The following is a 23,542-nucleotide window of genomic DNA, read 5'->3' as shown; positions in this document are numbered from 1 at the left end:
TCCAAGTATGACCTCTGTTTCCTCATCCACTGTTTATAATGTTGTGGAGGACGACATTAGCGTTGAGCCTACAATGGTGGAGTCTGTGCCCTCCATCAGTGCATCAACTTTCAGCCCTCAAACAGCATCAGTACGCTTTCCCACAAATACTGAAGGCTCCAGAGACAGCACTAGCTTTTTGACTGACCAATCACTCATCACAGCAACTTCTGTATCTTCAATATTCAGTACAGAGTCCCCATCAGTCACAGGATCACCTAAAACTGAAACAAGTCAAACATCAAAACCTGCTGTTCCAACAGCTTCATCAGTCTTCAGTACTGAGAGACCAACGTCAGTATCACCAGAAGCTCATAAGACTGCAACCACAAGTCAGACTGAGAAATCATCAGTAACAATAGAGTCAGGTTCTACTTTCCCAACAACAGATGAAGAGAGTTCTGGAAAACAGACTTCTGAGGTTTCCACGAAAGATGCTAAACCTCAAACAGCCTCCTCATTGTTTAGCACAGAGACACCAACAGCACTGCCAGTAACACAAGTCAGTGCAGGCACTGATCAGACAGACATGCCCTCAATCTCTCCCATCACTGATAAGACAGAGCTATCTTCCATTCTCACTTCAAGAGATGACGTTGGCTCAGGTGATCAAACCCCAGACATGTTCACTCAGACCTCTTCTGTGATAAGTACTTCTTCTTTCTATAGTACAGACGCACCAACAGCACGGTCACCTGGAACTACAGAAAGCCTTGAAACAGACGAGACGAAAGTTCCATCACTTACAGGACAGCCATCAGGTTCTCCAGATCCTGATGAGACACAATCAAGCTCAATTACAATGTCTCCAAGTATGGCATCTGTTTCCTCGCACACTGTTAAAGATATTGTGGAGGACGACATAAGCAGTGAGTCTTCAATGGTGGAGTCTGTGCCCTCCATCAGTGCATCAACTTTCAGCCCTGAAAAAGCATCAATACTCTTTACCACAAATACTGAAGGTTCCGGAGGTGGCACTGGGTTTTTCACTGACGAATCACTCATCACAGCAAGTTCTGTATCTTCAGTGTACAGTACAGAGTCCCCATCAGTCACAGGATCACCTAAAACTGAAACAAGTCAAACATCAAAACCTGCTGTTCCAACAGCTTCATCACTGTTCAGTACTGAGAGACCAAGCTTAGTATCACCAGAAGTGCAAAAGAGTGCAAACACAAGCCAGACTGAGAAATCATCAGCAACAGTAGAGTCAGGTTCTACTTTCCCAACAACAAATGAAGAGAGCTCAGGAAAACAGACTTCAGAGGTATCCACCAAAGACGCTAAAGCTTCAACAGCCTCCTCATTGTTTAGCACAGAGACACCAACAGTACAGCCAGTTACACGAGTCAGTGCAGGCACTGATCAGACGGACACTTCCTCAATCTCTCTCATCACTGATAAGACAGAGCTATCTCCCATTCTCACTTCAAGAGATGACGTTGGCTCAGGTGATCAAACCCCAGACATGTTCACTCAGACCTCTTCTGTGACAAGTACTTCTTCTATCTATAGTACAGACACATCAACAGCAAGGTCACCTGAAACCACAGAAGGCCTTGAAACAGACGAGACAAGAGTTCCATCACTTACAGGACAGCCATCAATTTCTCCAGATCCTGATGAGACACAATCAAGCTTAATTACAATGTCTCCAAGTATGGCATCTGTTTCCTCATACACTGTTAAAGATATTGTGAAGGACGACATAAGCAGTCAGCCTTCGATGGTGGAGTCTGTGCCCTCCATCAGTGCATCAACTTTCAGCCCTGAAACAGCATCAATCCTCTTTCCCACAAATACTGAAGGCTCCGGAGACAGCACTGGCTTTTTGACTGACCAATCACTCATCACAGCAACTTCTGTATCTTCAATGTTCAGTACAGAGTCCCCAAGAGTCACAGGATCACCTAAAACTGAAACAAGTGAGACATCAAAACCTGCTGTTCCAACAGCTTCATCACTCTTCAGTACTGAGAAACCAACCTCAGTATCACCAGAAGCGCAAGAGACTACAACCACAAGTCAGACTGAGAAATCATCAGTAACAGTAGAGTCAGGTTCTACTTTGCCAACAACAGATGAAGAGAGCTCAGGAAAACAGACTTCTGAGGTTTCTACGAAAGATGCTAAAGCTCCAACAGCCTCCTCATTGTTCAGCACAGAGACACCAACAGCACTGCCAGTTACACAAGTCAGTGCAGGCACTGGTCAGACGGACATGCCATCAATCTCTCCCATCACTGATAAGACAGAGCTATCTTCCATTCTCACTTCAAGAGATGACGTTGGCTCAGGTGATCAAACCCCAGACATGTTCACTCAGACCTCTTCTGTGACAAGTACTTCTTCTATCTATAGTACAGACACATCAACAGCAAGGTCACCTGTAACCACAGAAAGCCTTGAAACAGACGAGACAAAAGTTCCATCATTGACAGGACAGCCATCAATTTCTCCAGTTCCTGATGAGACACAATCGAGCTCAATTACAATGTCTCCAAGTATGGCATCTGTTTCCTCATCCACTTTTTATGATAGTGAGGATGACGACTTTAGCAGTGAGCCTACAATGGTGGAGTCTGTGCCCTCCATCAGTACATCAACTTTCAGCCCTGAAACAGCATCAGTCCTGTTTCCCACAAATACTGAAGGATCCGGAGACAGCACTGGCTTTCTGACTGAAGAATCACTCATCACAGCAAGTTCTGTGTCTTCAATGTTGAGTACAGAGTCCCCATCAGTCACTGGATCACCTAAAACTCAAACAAGTGAAACGTCAAAAGCTGCTGTTCCAACAGGATCATCACTCTTCAGTACTGAGACACCAAGCTCAGTATCACCAGAAGTGCAAAAGAGTGCAACCACAAGTCAGCCTGAGAAATCATCAATAACTGTAGAGTCAGGTTCTACTTTCCAAACAACAGATGAAGAGAGCTCAGGAAAACAGACTTCTGAGGTATCCACCGAAGATGCTAAAGCTCCAACAGCCTCCTCATTGTTTAGCACAGAGACACCAACAGCACAGCCAGTTACACAAGTCAGTATGGGCACTGGTCAGACGGACATGCCCTCAATCTCTCCCATCACTGATGAGACAGAACTTTCTTCCATTCTCACTTCAAGAGATGAAGTTGGCTCAGGTGATCAAACCCCAGACATGTTCACTCAGACCTCTTCTGTGATAAGTACTGCTTTCTATAGTACATTTGCACCAACAACAAGGTCACCTGGAACCACAGAAAGCCTTGAAACAGATGAGACAAAAGTTCCATTACTTACAGGACAGCCATCAATTTCTCCATTTTCTGATGAGACACAATCCAGCTCAATTACAATGTCTCCAAGCATGGCATCTGTTTCCTCATCCACTTTTCATGATTTTGAGGAGGACGACATTAGCAGTGAGCCTACGATTGTGGAGTCAACAGGTTCATCACTCTTCAGTACTGAGAAACCAAGCTCAGTATCACCAGAAGTGCGAAAGAGTGCAACTACAAGTGAGACTGAGAAATCATCAGTAACAGTAGAGTCAGGTTCAACTTTCCCAACAGCAGATGAAGAGAGCTCAGGAAAACAGACTTTAGAGGTATCCACCAAAGACGCTAAAGCTTCAACAGCCTCCTCATTGTTTAGCACAGAGAAACCAACAGCACAGCCGGTTACACGAGTCAGTGCACACACTGGTCAGACAGACATGCCCTCAATCTCTCCCATCACTGATAAGACAGAGCTATCTCCCATTCTCACTTCAAGAGATGACGTTGGCTCAGGTGATCAAACCCCAGACATGTTCACTCAGACCTCTTCTGTGACAAGTACTTCTTCTTTCTTTAGTACAGACGCATCAACAGCAAGGTCACCTGGAACCACAGAAAGCCTTGAAATAGACGAGACAAAAGTCCCATCACTTACAGGACAGCCATCAATTTCTCCAGTTTCTGGTGAGACACAATCAAGCTCAATTACAATGTCTCCAAGTATGACCTCTGTTTCCTCATCCACTGTTTATAATGTTGTGGAGGACGACATTAGCGTTGAGCCTACAATGGTGGAGTCTGTGCCCTCCATCATTGCATCAATTTTCAGCCCTGAAACAGCATCAATACTCTTTCCCACAAATACTGAAGCCTCCGGAGACAGCACTGGGTTTTTGACTGACCAATCACTCATCACAGCAACATCTTCATCTTCAATGTTCAGTACAGAGTCCCCATCAATCACAGGATCACCTAAAACTCAAACAAGTGAAACATCAAAACCTGTTGTTCCAACCGCTTCATCACTCGTCAGTACTGAGAGACCAAGCTCAGTATCACCAGAAGCGCATACGACTGCAACCACAAGTCAGACTGAGAAATCATCAATAACAGTAGAGTCAGGTTCTACTTTCCCAACAACAGATGAAGAGAGCTCAGGAAAACAGACTTCTGAGGGATCCACCCAAGACGCTAAAGCTCCAACAGCCTCCTCATTGTTCAGCACAGAGACACCAACAGCACAGGCGGTTACACAAGTCAGTGCAGGCACTGATCAGACGGACATGCCCTCAATCTCTCCCATCACTGATGAGACAGACCTATCTTCCGTTCTCACTTCAAGAGAGGACTTTGGCTCAGGTGATCAAACCCCAGACATGTTCACTCAGACCTCTTCTGTGACAAGTACTTCTTCTTTCTATAGAACAGACGCACCAACAGCAAGGTCACCTGGAACCACAGAAAGGCTTGAAACAGACGAGGAAAAAGTTCCATCACTTACAGGACAGCCATCAATTTCTCCAGTTTCTGATGAGACACAATCAAGCACAATTACAGTGTCTCCAAGTATGGCATCTGTTTCCTCATCCACTTTTCATGATTTTGAGAAGGACGACATTAGCAGTGAGACTAAGATTGTGGAGTCTGTGCCCCCCATCAGTGCATCAACTTTCAGCCCTGAAACAGCATCAGTAATATTTCCCACAAATACTGAAGGCTCCGGAGACGGCACTGGCTTTTTGACTGAAGAATCACTCATCACAGCAACTTCTGTATCTTCAATGTCCAGTACAGTGTCCCCATCAGTCACTGGATCACCTGAGACTCAAACAAGTCAAACATCAAAACCTGCTGTTCCAACAGGTTCATCACTCTTCAGTACTGAGAAACCAAGCTCAGTATCACCAGAAGTTCAAAAGAGTGCAACTACAAGTGAGACTGAGAAATCATCAGTAACAGTAGAGTCAGGTTTAACATTCCCAACAGATGAAGAGAGTTCAGGAAAACAGACTTCAGAGGTATCCACCAAATACGCTAAAGTTTCAACAGCCTCCACACTGTTTAGCACAGAAACACCAACAGCACAGCCAGTTACACAAGTCAGTGCAGGCACTGTTCAGACCGACATGCCCTCAATCTCTCCCATCACTGATGAGACAGAGCTATCTTCCATTCTCACTTCAAGAGATGACATTGGCTCAGGTGATCAAACCCCAGACATGTTCAACCAGACCTCTTCTGTGACAATTACATCTTCTTTATATAGTACTGAAGTACCAACAGCAAGGTCACTTGGAACCACAGAAAGCCTTGAAACAGATGAGACAAAAATTCCATCACTTACAGGACAGCCATCAATTTCTCCAGTTCCTGATGAGACACAATCAAGCTCAATTACAATGTCTCCAAGTATGGCATCTGTTTCCTCATCCACTGTTTATGATATTGTGGATGACGACATTAGTGGTGAGCCTGCGATGGTTGAGTCTGTGCCCTCGATCAGTGCATCAACGTTCAGCCCTGAAACAGCATCAATACTCTTTCCCACAAATACTGAAGGCTCTGGAGACAGCACTGGCTTTTTCACTGACCAATCACTCATCAGAACAACTTCTATATCTTCAATGTTCAGTACAGAATCCCCACCAGTCACAGGAACACCTAAAACTGAAACAAGTGAAACATCAAAACCTGCTGTTCCAACAGTTTCCTCACTCTTCAGTACTGAGAAACCAAGCTCAGTATCACCAGAAGTGCAAAAGACTGCAAACACAAGCCAGACTGAGAATTCATCAGTAACAGTAGAGTCAGGTTCAACTTTCCCAACAACAGATGAAGAGAGCTCAGGAAAACAGACTTTAGTGGTATCCACCAAAGACGCTAAAGCTCCAACAGCCTCCTCATTGTTTAGCACAGAGACACCAACAGCACAGCCAATTACAAAAGTCAGTGCAGGCACTGTTCAGACGGACATGCCCTCAGTCTCTCCCATCACTGATGAGACAGAGCTATCTTCCATTCTCACTTCAAGAGAGGACATTGGCTCAGGTGATCAAACCCCAGACATGTTCACTCAGACCTCTTCTGTGACAAGTACTTCTTCTTTCTATAGTACAGATGCACCAACAGCAAGGTCACCTGGAACCACAGAAAGCCTTGAAACAGATGAGACAAAAGTTCCATTACTTACAGGACAGCCATCAATGTCTCCAGTTTCTGATGAGACACAATCAAGCTCAATTACAATGTCTCCAAGTATGGCGTCTGTTTCCTTATCCACTGTTTATGATATTGTGGAGGATGACAGTAGCAGTGAGCCTACAATGGTGGAGTCTGTGCCCTCCATCAGTGCATCAACTTTCAGCCCTGAAACAGCATCAATACTCTTTCCCACAAATACTGAAGGCTCTGGAGACAGCACTGGCTTTTTGACTGACCAATCATTTATCACAGCATCTTCCGTATCTTCAATGTTTAGTACAGAGTCCCCATCAGTCACAGGATCACCTAAAACTGAAACAAGTGAAACTTCAAAACCTGCTGTTCCAACAGCTTCATCACTCTTCAGTACTGAGAGACAAACCTCCGTATCACCAGAAGCTCATAAGACTGCAACCACAAGTCAGACTGAGAAATCATCAGTAACAGTACAGCCAGGCTCAACTTTCCCAACAACAGATGAAGAGAGTTCAGGAAAACAGACTTCTGAGGTTTCCACGAAAGATGCTAAACCTCCAACAGCCTCCTCATTGTTTAGCACAGAGACACCAACAGCACTGCCAGTAACACAAGTCAGTGCAGGCACTGATCAGACAGACATGCCATCAATCTCTCCCATCACTGATAAGACAGAGCTATCTTCCATTCTCACTTCAAGAGATGACGTTGGCTCAGGTGATCAAACCCCAGAAATGTTCACCCAGACCTCTTCTGTGACAAGTACGTCTTCTTTCTATAGTACAAATGCACCAACAGCAAGGTCACCTGGAACCACAGAAAGCCTTGAAACAGACGAGACAAAAGTTCCATCACTTACAGGACAGCCATCAATTTCTCCATTTTCTGGTCAGACACAATCAAGCTCAATTACAATGTCTCCAAATATGGCATCTGTTTCCTCATCCACTGTTTATGATATTGTGGAGGACGACATTACCAGTGAACCTACAAGGGTGGAGTCTGTGCCCTCCATCAGTGCATCAACGTTCAGCCCTGAAACAGCATCAATCCTCTTTCCCACAAATACTGAAGGCTCCGGAGACGGCACTGGCTTTTTGACTGAAGAATCACTCATCACAGCAACTTCTGTGTCCTCAATGTTCAGTACAGAGTCCCCATCAGTCACAGGATCACCTAAAACTCAAACAAGTAAAACATCAAAACCTGCTGTTCCAACAGCTTCATCACTATTCAGTACTGAGAGACCAACCTCAGTATCACCAGAAGCTCACAAGACTGCAACCACAAGTCAGACTGAGAAATCATCAGTAACAGTAGAGTCAGGTTCTACTTTCCCAACAACAGATGAAGAGAGCTCAGGAAAACAGACTTCTGAGGTATTTACCAAAGACGCTAATGTTCCAACAGCCTCATCATTGTTTAGCAGAGAGACACCAACAGCACTGCCAGTAACACAAGTCAGTGCAGGCACTGATCAGACAGACATGCCATCAATCTCTCCCATCACTGATAAGACAGAGCTATCTTCCATTCCCATTTCAAAAGAGGACGTTGGCTCAGGTGATCAAACCCCAGACATGTTCACTCAGGCTTCTTCTGTGATAAGTACTTCTTCTATCTATAGTACAGACACATCAACAGCAAGGTCACCTGTAACCACAGAAAACCTTGACACAGACGAGACAAAAGTTCCATCACTTACAGGACAGCCATCAATTTCTCCAGTTCCTGATGAGACACAATCAAGCTCAAATACAATGTCTCCAAGTATGGCATCTGTTTCCTCATACACTATTAAAGATATTCTGAAGGACGACATAAGCAGTGAGCCTTCGATGGTGGAGTCTGTGCCCTCCATCAGTGCATCACCTTTCAGCCCTGAAACAGCATCAATACTCTTTCCCACAAATACTGAAGGCTCCGGAGACAGCACTGGCTTTTTGACTGACCAATCACTCATCACAGCAACTTCTGTATCTTCAATGTTCAGTACAGAGTCCCCGTCAGTCACAGGATCACCTAAAACTGAAACAAGTCAAACATCAAAACCTGCTGTTCCAACAGCTTCATCACTCTTCAGTACTGAGAAACCAACCTCAGTATTACCAGAAGCGCATGAGACTGCAACCAAAATTCAGACTGAATCATCAATAACAGTAGAGTCAGGTTCTACTTTGCCAACAACAGATGAAGCGAGCTCAGGAAAAAAGACTTCTGATTTTTCGGGCCAAGACACTAAAGCTCCAACAGCCTCCTCATTGTTAAGTACAGAGACACCAACAGCACAGTCAGTTACACAAGTCAGTATAGGCACTGGTCAGACGGACATGCCCTCAATCTCTCCCATCACTGATAAGACAGATCTATCTTCCATTCTCACTTCAAGAGATGAAGTTGGCTCAGGTGATCAAACTCCAGACATGTTCACTCAGACCTCTTCTGTGACAAGTACTTCTTCTATCTATAGTACAGACGCACCAACAGCAAGATTACCTGTAACCACAGAAAGCCTTGAAACAGATGAGACAAGAGTTCCATCACTTACAGGACAGCCATCAATTTCTCCAGTTTCTGATGAGACACAATCAAGCTCAGTTACAATGTCTGCAAGTATGGCATCTGTTTCCTCATCCACTGTTTATGATATTGAGGAGGACGACATAAGCAGTAAGCATACAATGGTGGAGTCTGTGCCCTCCATCAGTGCATCAACTTTCAGCCCTGAAACAGCATCACTTCTGTTTCCCACAAATACTGAAGGCACCGGAGACGGCACTGGCTTTTTGACTGAAGAACCACTCATCACAGCAACTTCTGTATCTTCAATATTCAGTACAGAGTCCCCATCAGTCACAGGATCACTTAAAACTCAAACAAGTGAAACATCAAAACCTGCTGTTCCAACAGCTTCATCTCTCTACACTACTGAGCAACCAAGCTCAGTATCACCAGAAGCGCATAAGACTGCAACCACAAGTCAGACTGAGAAATCATCAGTAACAGTAGAGTCAGGTTCTACTTTCCCAACAACAGATGAAGAGAGCACAGAAAAACAGACTTCAGAGGTATCCACCAAAGATGCTAAAGTTTCAACAGCCTCCTCATTGTTTAGCACAGAGACACCAACAGCACTGCCAGTTTCACAAGTCAGTGCAGGCACTGATCACACGGACACTTCCTCAATCTCTCCCATCACCGATGAGACAGAACTTTCTTCCATTCTCACTTCAAGAGAGGACGTTGGCTCAGGTGATCAAACCCCAGACATCTTCACTCAGACCTCTTCTGTGACAAGTACGTCTTCTTTCTATAGTACAAATGCACCAACAGCAAGGTCACCTGGAACCACAGAAAGCCTTGAAACAGACGAGACAAAAGTCCCATCACTTACAGGACAGCCAACAATTTCTCCAGTTCCTGATGAGACACAATCCAGCTCAATTAAAATGTCTCCAAGCATGGCATCTGTTTCCTCATCCACTTTTTATGATATCGTGAAGGACGACATTAGCAATGAACCTACAATGGTTGAATCTGTGCCCTCCATCAGTGCATCAACTTTCAGCCCTGAAACAGCATCAATACTCTTTCCCACAAATACTGAAGGCTCCGGAGACGGCACTGGCTTTTTGACTGACCAATCACTCATCACAGCAACTTCTGTATCTTCAATGTTCAGTACAGAGTCCCCAAGAGTCATAGGATCACCTAAAACTGAAACAAGTGAAACATCAAAACCTGCTGTTACAACAGCTTCATCAGTCTTCAGCACTGAGAAACCAACCTCAGCAGCACCAGAAGAACAAAAGACTGCAACCACAATTCAGAATGAGAAATCATCAATCCCTGCCACAAAGATCACAATGACAGCAGATGCGTCTGGAAGCGGTGATTCCATGCAAGTAGAGGTTTCAGGACATGCCACAGCAGCATACACAGACGAAACTCACCTAACAACAACAACACCGGCCGAGCAGCCGTCTGTTGAACAAAGAACGATAGCAACAACCACATTTAGCCCATCCATCACATCCACGCTTGTTGAGGAAGAAACTTCTAGTGATAGAGATTTCTTAATTGTCACAACAAGTCCCAACACACTAAGCACATCTCATCACACGGTCATCCCCCGGGTCACACTATATACCTCAAAAGAAACCTCTACTTACATTGACATGGAGGACTCATCGGATGATTTCGATTCAAGTCCAGACGGATCTGGTGTAGATCCATCCACTGAGAGTACCACAATATCCCAGGATGAATTTTCTGTGGCAACTGATGAGACTGAGACAGATGAGACTACTGCATCCTCAGCTTACTCACACAGTACACAGTTTACCAAGGAATTTATGTCACCAACCCTGTCTCCACACATGACAGGCACTGAGGTTTACATTACTGAGTCTGGAAGTGGGCATACAGATGGCTCTGGAGATGATGATGACGGTTCAGGTGTTGAATTTGTTGATGGGTCGACTACATTTGTACCAGTCACAAGTTCATCGGTGATGTCCACTACTCTTGCAGTTACAAAACCAATCACTTTGTCCTCCAGTGCTGTTGCTGTCACTGAGGAAAGCTCCAGTGACCAAACAAATGAAGTGCCCACTGACGATGTTATTACACAAAAACTTACTGTTACTGCAGCTTCTTCACTTCATAGCGCTGAGAAGCCAACAACATCTTCTGAAATGCACAATGGTAATGCTCCCACCACAGATACAAGCTCAGTGTATACAGCTGAGTATGATTTAGGTGACCTTAACACCGATGTCCTCACTAGAAAGGATGCTACAATGTCTCCTGTGTTCAGCACAGAGAAACCTGAAACAACAACAACATTTCGTGATAGAGAGATATCTGATATTCCAAAGTCTGCTGTAACTGCAGCTTCTTCTCTCTACAGCACTGAGAAGCCAAACATAACAATAGTGTATTCTGTCACACCTGCACAGCAAGTTAACACAACTACAGCTGCAACTGAAAAATCCACACCAAGCTCAGCCCTTACTTTGACAGAGGAAGAGAGTACTAGTGACCAAACAACTGAGATGTTCACCTCAAAGCCATCAGTGATGGAGACTGTCACATTCAGAGAGGCAACAGGTGAAACGGAAACTTTTGTTTCAGTTACACCAACCTCTGATGAGCAAATTTCCACTCAGGATAGTAAAATTACTCCAGATACAGAAAGCCCCACCACTTTGCACGCAATGGAGCCTCCTGTTTCTAGCACTTTCAAAAATGATGTCACTGAAGCTGATCACATAACAGAATCCTCCTCCACAAATTTGTCCCCTCATACAGTTGGAGCTTCAGTTAGTGACCACACTACAGTTGACCTCACCACAGTTAGCTCAAGCAGTGAACATAAGCAGGATGGATTCACATTGATGTCTACCCCCATTCCCTCCATTGTATACCATAGTGTCACAGACCAACAGGTCGTGATCATCACTCCCAGTAGCAGCCAAGCTAAAACTGACTTGACTGAACAAACACCTACCATGGTCCTACATGTGTCTAAACCATCAACCCCCATCATATTCACAGAGGGTGCAAAAGATGAAGATGAGCTGTTGTCTGCAGTTACAGAAAGTGTAAGGGAAGGTAACCCAACACTTGAACTCATTACCAAAGATGATACTATTATTGATGCAGATACTATCTCCATAGTTGCTTCTTCTTCATTTTACCCAAAAATCCAGACAGAGGAGGTTGGGGGTGTCACAGCAGTTACAATGACACAAACGTTTGAGGTAACGGAAGATTCAGAGGGCTCAGGTACTGATAGTGCCACTTTCCTTTCTCCTACACCTGTAACTATACATGCAACCTCAGCCATTGATTCGTCCATAACCTCAACATCCTCTCAATATTTAGTTACCACTTCAGAGCCATCAACTGTGGAAGATATTGCTCGTATGGAGACATCCAGTGAAGAGACAGTCCCATCCACAACCCAGGCTACCCCAGCTGGTACGCTGTCTACAAAGTCAAGCTCTGAAGAAACATTTGATTTAACTACACCACATACAGTTTTTACTGTTGAGACTCAGACCAAACCAGTTCCAGAGCTCATAACGAAGGATTCCTCAGATGAGGACACTGATAATGTCAATGACTCTGTTACTGAGATCGCTGCCTCCACATCTTTGCCCTCTAACCTTACCTTAACTGAAACAACAGAGATAAGCTCAGTCAGTCCAGTGTCCAGTGAGGAATATATGGTCAACACAGTTGAAAAAGAAACCCTGAAACCGTCTGTCACTTCTATATCAGACATTACTGATATAGACATCTCAGTTACCCCACCTGAACCTGGCACTGGTAAAACTGAAATAGCTGTATCGAGTACTGCTTCCAGTCTCTATAGTACTGGGAAGCCAACTGTCACATCCTCTCCTGATATTCTTGGGAAGAATAGATCAGGTGATCACAGTGTGACACAGACGGCTGCTCCTCTGTACAGCACAACAAAAATGGACCAAATGCTATCCACAACATTATCTCCTCCCTACAGTACTGATAAACTTTCAGTGGCAAGTTACACAGATGCTGCGATTACGGAGGGCTCTGGGATTGAGATCTCAGATATCATAACTGCATCCCCTACGACAGTGACATATGAGAGTGGAAAGACAGTAGCCACTCCAGTATCTTCTCTATTCAGCACAGATAATCCCTTCACTATCACTCGAAAAGAAGAAATTCAGACAAGTGCAATAACCGCAGAGGTAGAGCAAATGTCATTGTCAGAAACAGTTTCATCCCCTACCAATAGAGCAACATCAACCCCAGCACATGGAGAGAGCATAAGGGACCTTATCACTTCTATATCTGCAAACAAATCAATTTCTACACCCACAATGCTTTCTCTACCAACCACTTCAAAACCTGATGTGATTGTTAAGTTTGTCACCACCTTTGTCCCAGAACCAGATACAACACCATCTGAGGTGTCCTTCCAACAGGCCAGGTCTGAGATAACATTCACTCATCATCCCCGTATTGAAATCTCCTCTGAGAAAACTGTGTTGGCCACAACCAGCCCAATGTTGCCCAGTGAGGAGTCAGACCGGCACTTTGAACCTATCGATGTGACTCCCCAGACTGGAATTGCAACCATGTCAGAAGATAAGACAGCTGAAGCATCAAGTCAAGCACCTATAAACAATGAAATCTCATATGATGCTGGAAGTAGCACAATCAAAGACAGTGAAGTCCTTATAACGTCTACTGATGCTGCACTAACTTCAGGTCCTACAGGTGAAGCATTAGTGCCAACACAGCCTGATGTCATGGTCCAGTATGTTGCAACAGTTTCCCCTGTACAGCTCCTAACAACTCCCCAGAAGTCATTTGAACAAGCCAGGTCAGAGATTGCACTAACACACCGCCCTCTCTCTGATCTTTCTTCTCAAGATATTTCACTGACCACAACTCACCCTGTGTTTGCAAGTCATGAAACAAACCAGACTACAGTGCCTGCTGCCTCTTCTTATGTAGCTGAAGTGGAACCCGCTATTGATCAGGTTTCAAGTAGTGCAATGAGTGAACCATCTCCTGATTATAATTATGAAGATGCCCCAGATTATGGCTTCCCAGACCCCTTGCTTGAAGCAGAAGCTCCACAAAACAATAATACTGCATCACAAAGAAAAGCAGTAGTGTTCAGTACTATACCATCTATTGTCTCTCAAACATCTGAGAGTCATCCTGTGAGCAGTGCTAAAGGTGGCACAGAAGAAAAAGCAACCAAGTCACCTGTAGTATCAGCAGCAGCTATCACTTTCTTGCCTTCTACCTCAGCTACTGTCAGTGCAGCGTCCTCTTCTAGCTCTGAGAGTGGTTCACTCAGCAGCAGTAGCTCAGAAGAAAGCATGTCCACAGCAAGCACTGTTCGGCTGAATACTGATGAGGCTGAAAACATCACCTCTGTGCTTCTATCTGCCACAACTAAGTCACCCTCAGTCCTTGGCAATGGACCTGAAAATGGGTCTGTCAGCTCTGAGAGTGTGTCTGGAGAAATTATGACCACAACAGAACCAAAGATCAACAGTAAGGAAGAACAGTCCCTGTACCCGGATGAAATCCAAACTGTTTTCAAGGTTGATGCTACCACAGCTTCAAAGATGGAGTCCACTAGTGTTGATAGCACCTCTTGGAAAGAGGAAGTTGTTAGCAAACTCGAGGATGGTGTCTCTCCTTACACTGAAATACCCACAAGGACCCATATAGTGTTTACAACGACACAAGCTCTAGCACAAAGCTTGCCAGTGTCAGTTGCATCTGTGGCCACCACTCCATCATCTTCCTTTTCTGAAGAGGATAACAAACTGGACAGTGTTATAACTGCAACGCCCTCAATCACTGGAGGGGAACCACCACGAAGAGGGGAGGAAACAACGGTGCTACCCGACACAGGACATGATTTAGGTCACACCATCATTGGCGAGACTGTTGAAGTTCAAGGTAATTTTGTTTTTTCAAATGGCTTTCTATTGAATACGACAAAATGTGTAAACTGAACATCTGTTTGCATTAAAAAAAAAACATTTGTTTTGCTTTTTTCAATCTCCAAACAGAAATTGACTCATGTTCAGAGAACATTTGTCTGAATGGAGGATCTTGCTTCAAGAGAGGCAGCATCCACACGTGCAGCTGTGCTCCTGGTTATGGTGGTGAACGCTGTGAAATAGGTAGGATACTATGGAATATTATTTCTCTCAGGGTATCAAGTGTTAATACAAGAATCATCAAATAAATGAGAGACTAGTTTAAATGTAGTACGGACAAGGATTTTGTTTTTTGGTCACTCATTATGTTTGCCTCTTCTGTAGATATTGATGAATGCCAATCCAATCCTTGCCGCAATGGAGGTACATGTGTCGATGGGATTGCTTTCTTCACATGTGTGTGCCTCCCAAGCTACTCTGGGCTGTATTGTGAGGAAGGTAAGCGGTTATTATCATGGATTCCTTCCCTTACTTCTCTCTGAGTATTCTGATTCAGTAATACAAACTTTCCATTTCATTAGTGTTGTAACTGGTTCCGACCATCCATCTAACCTGTCTAAACTCAGTTTAAATTATTAGAATGTTACATGATAGAATAAACAATTGCCGCTCTTGCATTTGATAATGTGTTTAGACACGGTAATGTAATCACTCACCTGAGTCCCAGGGAAATAAATCAGAAAACAAAGAGCACTGCCTAATGTTTCTCCCAGTCATTAGCTGAGTGATAAACACCACATTTATGTCATCACCACAATAATTTTTTTCAGTCTGTTTTTGTATTGCCTGAAGGTGCGTCCTGTCTGATAATGCATTGATGACTCCATCCTCGAGCTTTAGTTTCCAAGTTTCAGACAGTTGAAACATTTTCCATGTAACCTATTTTAGACATTCAGTTTTTAGTGTCTTGTCAGATGTGGTGTACAGTCCAATGCAGGTATGCTAGCCTCCAAGTCACTTTTTGATCATTCCATCCATACAGTCAGACTGGAAATGACACTGACATTCCTGAGTACTTTGGTGGATTCATACACACAAGGAACTTCTGCAAAAGTAATCTAAACTTCCCATACCCTCATAAATGTACTTTTCCCAGTTGCAAACCACTTTCATCTGAAGTGTGTTGAACCCAGGGCATCATCCGCCTTGGCTGATTTCTCTTGATGTCTACACCCTAAATTTTGCCGGGATCACTCATCAGTGACTCACACCCAGATTGTGTATTCGGACACAGCTGCTGTCTTAGAGAGTGTTGCCAGGAGACAGGAAGAAAACGTAACTTAGAGAGGAACAGCCCAGAGAAGGACTCTGCCTCTTTTTTTCTTTTTTTTCACTGTTAAAATTTGGCAGCTGGATTGAGGAGTGATGTTATGCTGGTACGCACACATACAGAACAAACAATGTTGGCCAAGCATAAAGTACCAACTTTAACCCAAACCCAGTTTAAATCACTTACCTCTCAAGTTTCTGGGTTTGACATAAAGTTGATCCACAACACTCATGATCTTGTCTGACTTTACGTCGTTGGTTTTGCGTGTGTGAATACCTGTGAAGAAATCTGAGAAGAATAATCGTCTTCAGCACAACAACAAAAAAATGCTTTTTAGAAGAAATTGCCATTTAATTAAATTCCTTCCTGTTTCATTTCATTGACACATCATTATAATGCTGATGTTAGAGGCTGTAGGGACCGATCCATCATCTTGTTCCCCTTCCCTTGATCAGAGGTGGTTGTCAGAGATAACAGAAGACCTTCGGGGTCATTATTCTCAGGTGGTAGTAATGTAGATGCAGTAGATTAAATTATGTCATAAATATTCAGGTTGTGACATAAATAGTTGCAATCGATGACAGCTAAAAGGTTTGTCTTTTGAAATTTCATGTCTGATCATCTGCTTTCAGTTTTTCTGTTTTCCTGTATACCTCATTCCCTCTTGCTTTCTGTCCCATCAGATACAGAAACATGTGACTATGGCTGGCATAAGTTTCAGGGCCACTGCTACAAGTACTTCCCTAACAGAAGAAACTGGGACACAGCAGAGAGAGAATGTCGCATGCAGGGGGCTCATCTGACCAGCATCATCACCCACGAGGAGCAACAGTTCGTCAACCGTAAGAAAAGCTCATAATCATAAATAATCAGTCATAAGTACAGGATTGTGTTGAAGTTTTTATGAAATATGCATGATAAGATTGAAGCTTCCTTAGAGCCACATCAGTTTGCTGGAAATGCACTGCAGTGATACAGGCACAGTAAATCCCATTGCCATCTTTCTCTCCCTCTTGCACTTTCTGTAACTGAACAGTCCTAAAAAGGACACAACAGAGAGATATAATTTGCTGTGTTTCACTCTACCCTGTATGCTAGGTCTTGGACAGGACTACCAGTGGATTGGCTTGAATGATAAGATGTTTGACAGTGACTTCCGCTGGACTGACGGCAGCCCTATGGTAAGATAGGTTGTTTTCTCACATATTTTCGTCTTAACAAACATGGCACAGAGACAGTGTAAATATTTGGAAAAAAATGCAGATGGCAGTCATCTAGGGAGAGACGTCTTTTTCGGGGGCTGTGGTGACTTTCTCATGACGTACTTTCCTCTGCCTCATATTGCTACGCCCTAATGGGTGACTGCTTTGGTAATAAATCTGATGTAGAAGATGCTGTAAGGCGAGACTGAATCCTTTAAATCAGAGTAAGCCCAGTGCATTAAACCAATAGCTGCAACAACACAAGAAAAGATTGCATTACAAATGTGAAAGGATGGGCAAAGGAAAGAAAGAAAAATGCACACTGTTAATAAAATTCAATGTTTATAAAACAGCGCAAACAGTAAGTAGGAGGGTGTTTGCTTTTGTTGTTGCTCCTGCTGAAGATGCCCCTCACTAGACAGGAAAGTGGCTAATTACCATGTGTATCCGTGTTGAACAGATTGATGTCCTCACTTCAAAGACAGACCTCCAGGGCAAGAGATAGGGGAAACATAGAGACAGCCAGGGGGTTAAAAGATAAGCACAGGACCCCTTCCTCAGCTGAAAGATTGAGGGGTGACGAGGGTGTGAGTGACGCTGTGTAGAGGGGAGTTTGGCAGGCGTAGACAGGTATGGTCCCCGTTTAAACCCCCACATGCATCAGAGGGCCCGGCCAACAGGCAGCCGACCGGGGGAAGGGGCCACCAGGCATTCAGACACACAGATGGACAGCACCTGTGCTCGAAGAAAAAACCTAGATAGAAGCAGACCGGGGGGCCTGGGTGGGTGGTCACCACCAATACATACATAAATAAAACTACTTTTCAACAAGTTTGACGTATTTATACATGGAAAAACTAAAGAAAAATTGATCATATTGATCATAGTGGCGCTGAAACACCCAAGTTAGTGTATATTTTGTTGTGTGTGTATGTGTGTGTGGGTGGGTGGGTGTGCGTGTGGGTGGGTGTTCAAAGTTTGTTTGGGTATTTTGAGGAGGATGCAAGCCTGCTGTGCAGCTGATGGGTCACCCATTTGTTAACTTGAAGTGAGCTGAGCAGGAAGTCAGTGTGTGTTTGCTAACCATAATAACAGAGTAGCAGAGCCTCAGGGTACGATTGGAGGAGTGGGGGGGGCTCACAGATTGGAGGACACTGTTTGAACCTAGAATGTGCTGAAAGACTGCAGGTAGCATCTATTCCTGGTTGAATGCCCCACAGCATTACAGCTGTGTGTATATTGTTATTAAAGTGTCAATGTACATCGGACATTGTGTGTTTTTGTGTGTGAGTTCTTTTGCCTGCAGAATTACTCATATAATGATAGGCATGCAGACAGTGTGATGTAATGACATGACACAGTTTTCCATCATCACAAAGCCCTTTAGTCTAATACCTGTGGCATTTACTTGATACTAATCATGTCTATCATACGAATGTGACATTAATGATTCTCATTAGTTGTCTTAATCAAAGTGCACTGGACAGTATTGTAAGAAATCTTTCCCACTATTATGTTTGCTCATTATGTGGCTTAATGTGAGATTGTCATCATAGTAATGTAGCTGGCTCTTACCTCAATATAGTTCATATACCCATTTTGTAAATGTATTGGTTTATTTGCCTTGTGTCTGTCATACAGAGCCTGCATGGGTCTCTCAGAGCTGAACTGAACTGAACTGAACTGATGGCATCTCCAATAGTTGAATTTGGTTGCCAGTAATATACTGTTGCTCCCTCTTGTGGCCATTAATTAAAACACAGTATCCCATTGGTGTCTCCAGTGTGATGTCATGCACTCTATCATGCAGACTAAACATGAAAGATCACTACTAGTTCTAAAATAAGTTTGTGTTTTGTGTTTTGTTTTTTTAAAAAGGGTACTCTAAAGAAGATTAAACCTATCATAATGTCTTGCCCTTATTTCAGCAATATGAAAACTGGAGGCCCAACCAGCCTGACAGCTTCTTCACTTCTGGTGAGGACTGTGTGGTGATGATATGGCATGAGGACGGCCAGTGGAATGATGTTCCATGCAACTACCACCTCACCTTCACCTGCAAGAAGGGAACAGGTACAGATACTGCTAAAATGAGCTGAATGCATGAATTTGTAAAGGAGAAGATACAAATTTCTGACTTTGATATTATTGATACTGTTTCTTAGTGGCCTGTAGCCAGCCCCCTCTGGTGGAGAATGCACGTACCTTTGGCAAGAAGCGTGAGAGATACGAGATCAACTCGCTGGTGAGGTACCAGTGCCGGACAGGCTTTATTCAGAGGCATGTCCCAACTATCCGTTGTCGAGGGAATGGACAATGGGATACCCCCAAAATTTCCTGTATGAATCGTAAGTATAGCAAAAACTGCTCTCAGTGGATACACGTTGTTCTGTATGTCTCCTACTGCATATCACTCTGATAAACACTATCACCGTTTCAAACCTAATATGTGATTTTTCTCTGACAGCATCAGGCTATCAGAGGACCTTCATCAGACGACATCAACACAATAGTCTCTACAGCATCAACAACTTCAAGAGATGGCCAGAGGAGCCCGTCCGCTTTCAGCATCCGCTCTACAGAGGAAGGAGAGACAGGACTGAACATAAGCGGAAGAGACAGTGATCGCCACGTAAAGTGGCACAGCCTCCCCGAGACGAGAACACATGGCTAATGCTTGTGTGAAAAGAGGAAAAGGGTTCTCAAAGGAAAAGCACAAGAGAAAACTCATCAAAGAAACCAAGAGGACAACATGCAGTTTTCTTGCATTTTGGAGGACGATGGAATCTTATGAAGTGCCTTTTAGAGAGATGTTGATACATGACTTTCTTTTCAAGGGGCACTGTTGTATAACACTGCCAACGTGGATGAAATAATTTCAGCTGGCTACTGGAAAAGCAAAAAATTCACTCATCATTCTTTTTTTTTTTATAAACAGCTGAAGATTTCTCCTTTGTCCTCAGCTTATCAAATAATACCAGTCATGATCGCTGTCTAATACTTTTGTACACCGACTGTGCTATTTAAAATCACCAAAAGTGTTCCTTATTCATAGAAAAAAAAGGCCTGTTGTGAAATTATAGCGCTTATGTTATGTAAAGGAATCAATTATGTTGTCGTGCTGTTTTAAGCTGGACTTCATTTTAACGAGCATGCATGCATATGCATATATATTGAAGTCCTCAGATTTTAAAATGTGTTTACTCTATGTCAAAAGATCCAAGTTTGGCTCCTTAGAATACAACAGAGGCAGTGAACCTTTATAGTCTTTCTCCGATCTTTAAAAGCTATTCAGCAGAGGCAGGAGTCATAGTCTGAAGCATGATTTCATAGCTTTGCAAGTAGTCGTTGTTCAAATTCTAGCATATGGGGAAATTTCACAAAATCACTCATTTAACTGTTGGAGACTTTCTTTGTAGTGGCAGCTTTCAAATTCCCAAATTACCACCTGTCATTAGCTCCACCTATCACTGGATATCGCCGATGTCCTGTCAAGATAAATGTTCATGGGTAGATTTCTACAGAAATCATTTTGAAAAACCTTGTGATTTTTCTTTTTTATGATATTTTGCAATTTAATAAGAGTGACTGCAATCTCTAGCAATTTACCGACAAAGCCTTTATTCACTGATGGAAACCAATGTCCATCATCGATTTCAAAAAGGAAGAAGGGAAGTGTGGCTCAAGTGGCTTGTGTTTTCTGCTCACGTGTGCTCCATGCATGACTTGCAATTAATTGCTACAGCATGTTTACAATATGTAATGCTGTTCATAATAACACACCAAAGAGTTTTGCTCTCATCTGTGGCTGTTGTGATGTAGCTTGTGATGGTTTCCAAGGTAACGCTTTTCTTCTGCACATCTAACTTTTGTCATTGTGGTCAATTGGAATTAGCCATCGAGAGAATGTATTTTGTGAAACACTCAAAAAGACTTGAACGTAACGGCTGTTTAGGCAGAGATGCATATAATTTATTTTCAAGCTGCTCTTGATCTCCTTACTTGTTTTATACTCACAGGTAAAATAAGATGCTGTCATACTCTCCTTACAGTGCTCTTCATTGATTTTTATTGTATGTACAACAGGAGACCAGCCACGGTCCCAGACTGTCTAAATGGAATGCATCGAAGATGGGAAAATACTCAACAATACAACGGATTTAATGTCTTTTTTTTTTTTTTTTTTACATCGTTAAGGCCCCATCAGCTGCAATAATGTTATTTTGTAACATTAACAAAATGTGGATGGTTTCACGTGTCTGAAGCATTTTTTTTTTAAGGAAAAAAAGTGTTTGTTTTGTCTGCCTGTGAATGTCTCTGTGTGTGTTTTAGCCTTCATGTGCATATAATATCATTTTATATTTATAACAGTCAGTTCTTTTTAATTTTACAATGTGAATGTCTGGGATGTTTTTTTAACGAGATCAAACTGTTTTTTTTTTCCTGCTTTAAATCACCAAAGAAATAAAATATATGAATATTATATACTAATAATATTAAATGTGGACTTTTTACGGAAATTCTGCTAAAGGCGATGGAGCGGTTTATGGCGTTGTGCGTGTTCTCCTTATGTTTGTGTAGGTTATCTCCAGATGTTGTGGTTCCCTCTGAGTTTGAAAGACATGCCCTCTTGGGGTAACGGAGAGTCTTTAGTTAGCAATCTTCAAACAGTATGTCTTCATTGTCTGTTTGGAACATGTCCCTGTTGTTGGATCCTCTTCCATAAGATAAGATTCTGCGCCGAGTGAGTACTGCAGTATTTTCACCAGCAGGTAGTGCTATCAGACTAAACCATAAACTTTGAGTTTTTCTCTGCTCAGTACCATGGGAAAGGGCGGATATTTAATACCTTCCATAAAGCATCCACAGCTCATGGAAACTCTACACATAATGTAAAGAATTTACACTGAATTGCATGAATTACATTCTCTCTGTACAACATCATGCCAAAGTCCCATTTTCAACCGTGTCTTGCACATGCATCAGCCACTTCTGAAAAACCTTCAGACATGCTCTTCAAGCCTCTTGGTAGACAGACAGTACATTCAGGGGGAGCAGACAGAAACCAGCTCAATGAATTATAGCAATCATGTGGCGTACGAACTGGATTAATGAAATGTGAAGCGCATGCCGAAAATGACTGATGCTGCAGAACTGTGTACCTGCACACCATATTCTTTTGGTCAATAGCATGGCTGTAGGTGGCTCCTCTTGAATGTAAAATACTTCTTGTGCCTACATGTCAGTGCATACAGGAAGCAGATTAATTCCATTTTGTGTAAAAAGTGAAGCTGTTTTGGTACATTACAATTCACCACTATTCCCAGAGCACCTCCTTAAAAACCAGTTCACATTTGCAACTGCCTTACAGCACAAAGCGCTATTATCAGGGTAACAACATTGCTCGATGTAATCTTTGTGTAAGTTGAGGTTGCTGTGGTTTTCACTGTGAGTGCCCACTCTGTCATTAGAGCAGACGTGGCTCGTGATTAAAGGCCGCTCCTGGATGCCCCAGCAAGAGTAAAAGACCTGCATGTTTGCCTCATGAAATGCAGATGGCTCAGGGGCGATCAGTGGAAAAACCGAGACCTCTCAGCTCAGGTCTCTGGGATTTAACGAGCTTTCTAGGTTTGTTTTGGAAATGAAATGCAGCCAGGCTCTTCCTGAAAGCTCCTTGGGCTTGACAGGCGCCTCAGACTCTGTCTAGTCTGATACCGAGTGCCCATATACCCTTGTCAGCCTGCTATTTACCTGTCATGTTATCTTAATATGGGAGCCTTTGAGTGACAAGCATTTGGGATGCTAGCATGATCAGACTTTCTGAAATTTGGCACAACATTTGATTAGTTGAAACCACAGAGGCAATCCAAATTAGATGTTCAGCGTCTAATAAGCTCACAGCGAGGCAATAGCTTTCCCACAATTTCTCCTTAATTTGACTGCGTGCTTCCAGCATAAACAAACGAAAACAGAGACAAAGAAAAGCTTTCTTTATGCCACTAGTGTGCAAAAACAAATGTTCAGGTACTTCTACTTTTAAGTGTTTAATAGTATTGTTATTCTTTAAAT

General features: G+C 43.2%; 2 protein-coding genes across 2 annotated transcripts; both read left to right on the top strand.

Annotated features, from left to right (window-relative positions):
- The first annotated feature begins 1,699 nt into the window (after positions 1–1,699).
- LOC115581665 (flocculation protein FLO11-like) lies at positions 1,700–3,351 on the top strand. Its single transcript, XM_030416947.1, has 2 exons — positions 1,700–3,264; positions 3,324–3,351. Exons 1-2 carry the CDS (start codon positions 1,700–1,702, stop codon positions 3,349–3,351), a joined length of 1,593 nt encoding a protein of 530 aa, XP_030272807.1.
- Positions 3,352–3,499: 148 nt separating this feature from the next.
- On the top strand, positions 3,500–21,607 carry LOC115582429 (mucin-17-like). Its single transcript, XM_030418404.1, has 8 exons — positions 3,500–14,957; positions 15,071–15,184; positions 15,326–15,439; positions 16,955–17,113; positions 17,370–17,452; positions 19,402–19,546; positions 19,639–19,821; positions 19,941–21,607. The coding sequence occupies exons 1-8, from the start codon at positions 3,737–3,739 to the stop codon at positions 20,096–20,098; spliced, it is 12,177 nt and encodes a 4,058-aa protein (XP_030274264.1). The 5' UTR covers positions 3,500–3,736; the 3' UTR covers positions 20,099–21,607.
- The last annotated feature ends 1,935 nt before the right edge of the window (positions 21,608–23,542 follow it).

Source organism: Sparus aurata, chromosome 5 (genome assembly GCF_900880675.1).
Source record: "Sparus aurata chromosome 5, fSpaAur1.1, whole genome shotgun sequence".
Taxonomy (NCBI): domain Eukaryota; kingdom Metazoa; phylum Chordata; class Actinopteri; order Spariformes; family Sparidae; genus Sparus; species Sparus aurata.
The sequence above is the reverse complement of the archived record's forward strand: the minus strand, read 5'-3'. Positions and strand labels throughout refer to the sequence as shown.

Bases quoted from the DNA above. Each gene is read 5' to 3' on its own strand.
- LOC115582429 (XM_030418404.1), top strand. From the start codon at position 3,737: ATGCCCTCAATCTCTCCCATCACTGATAAGACAGAGCTATCTCCCATT. The intron at 15,440-16,954 runs GTAAGCGGTTAT...CTGTCCCATCAG, and splicing joins TGGGCTGTATTGTGAGGAAG to ATACAGAAACATGTGACTAT. The intron at 19,822-19,940 runs GTAAGTATAGCA...TTTCTCTGACAG, and splicing joins CAAAATTTCCTGTATGAATC to CATCAGGCTATCAGAGGACC.
- LOC115581665 (XM_030416947.1), top strand. From the start codon at position 1,700: ATGGCATCTGTTTCCTCATACACTGTTAAAGATATTGTGAAGGACGAC. The intron at 3,265-3,323 runs GTCACCTGGAAC...CATTACTTACAG, and splicing joins ACATTTGCACCAACAACAAG to GACAGCCATCAATTTCTCCA.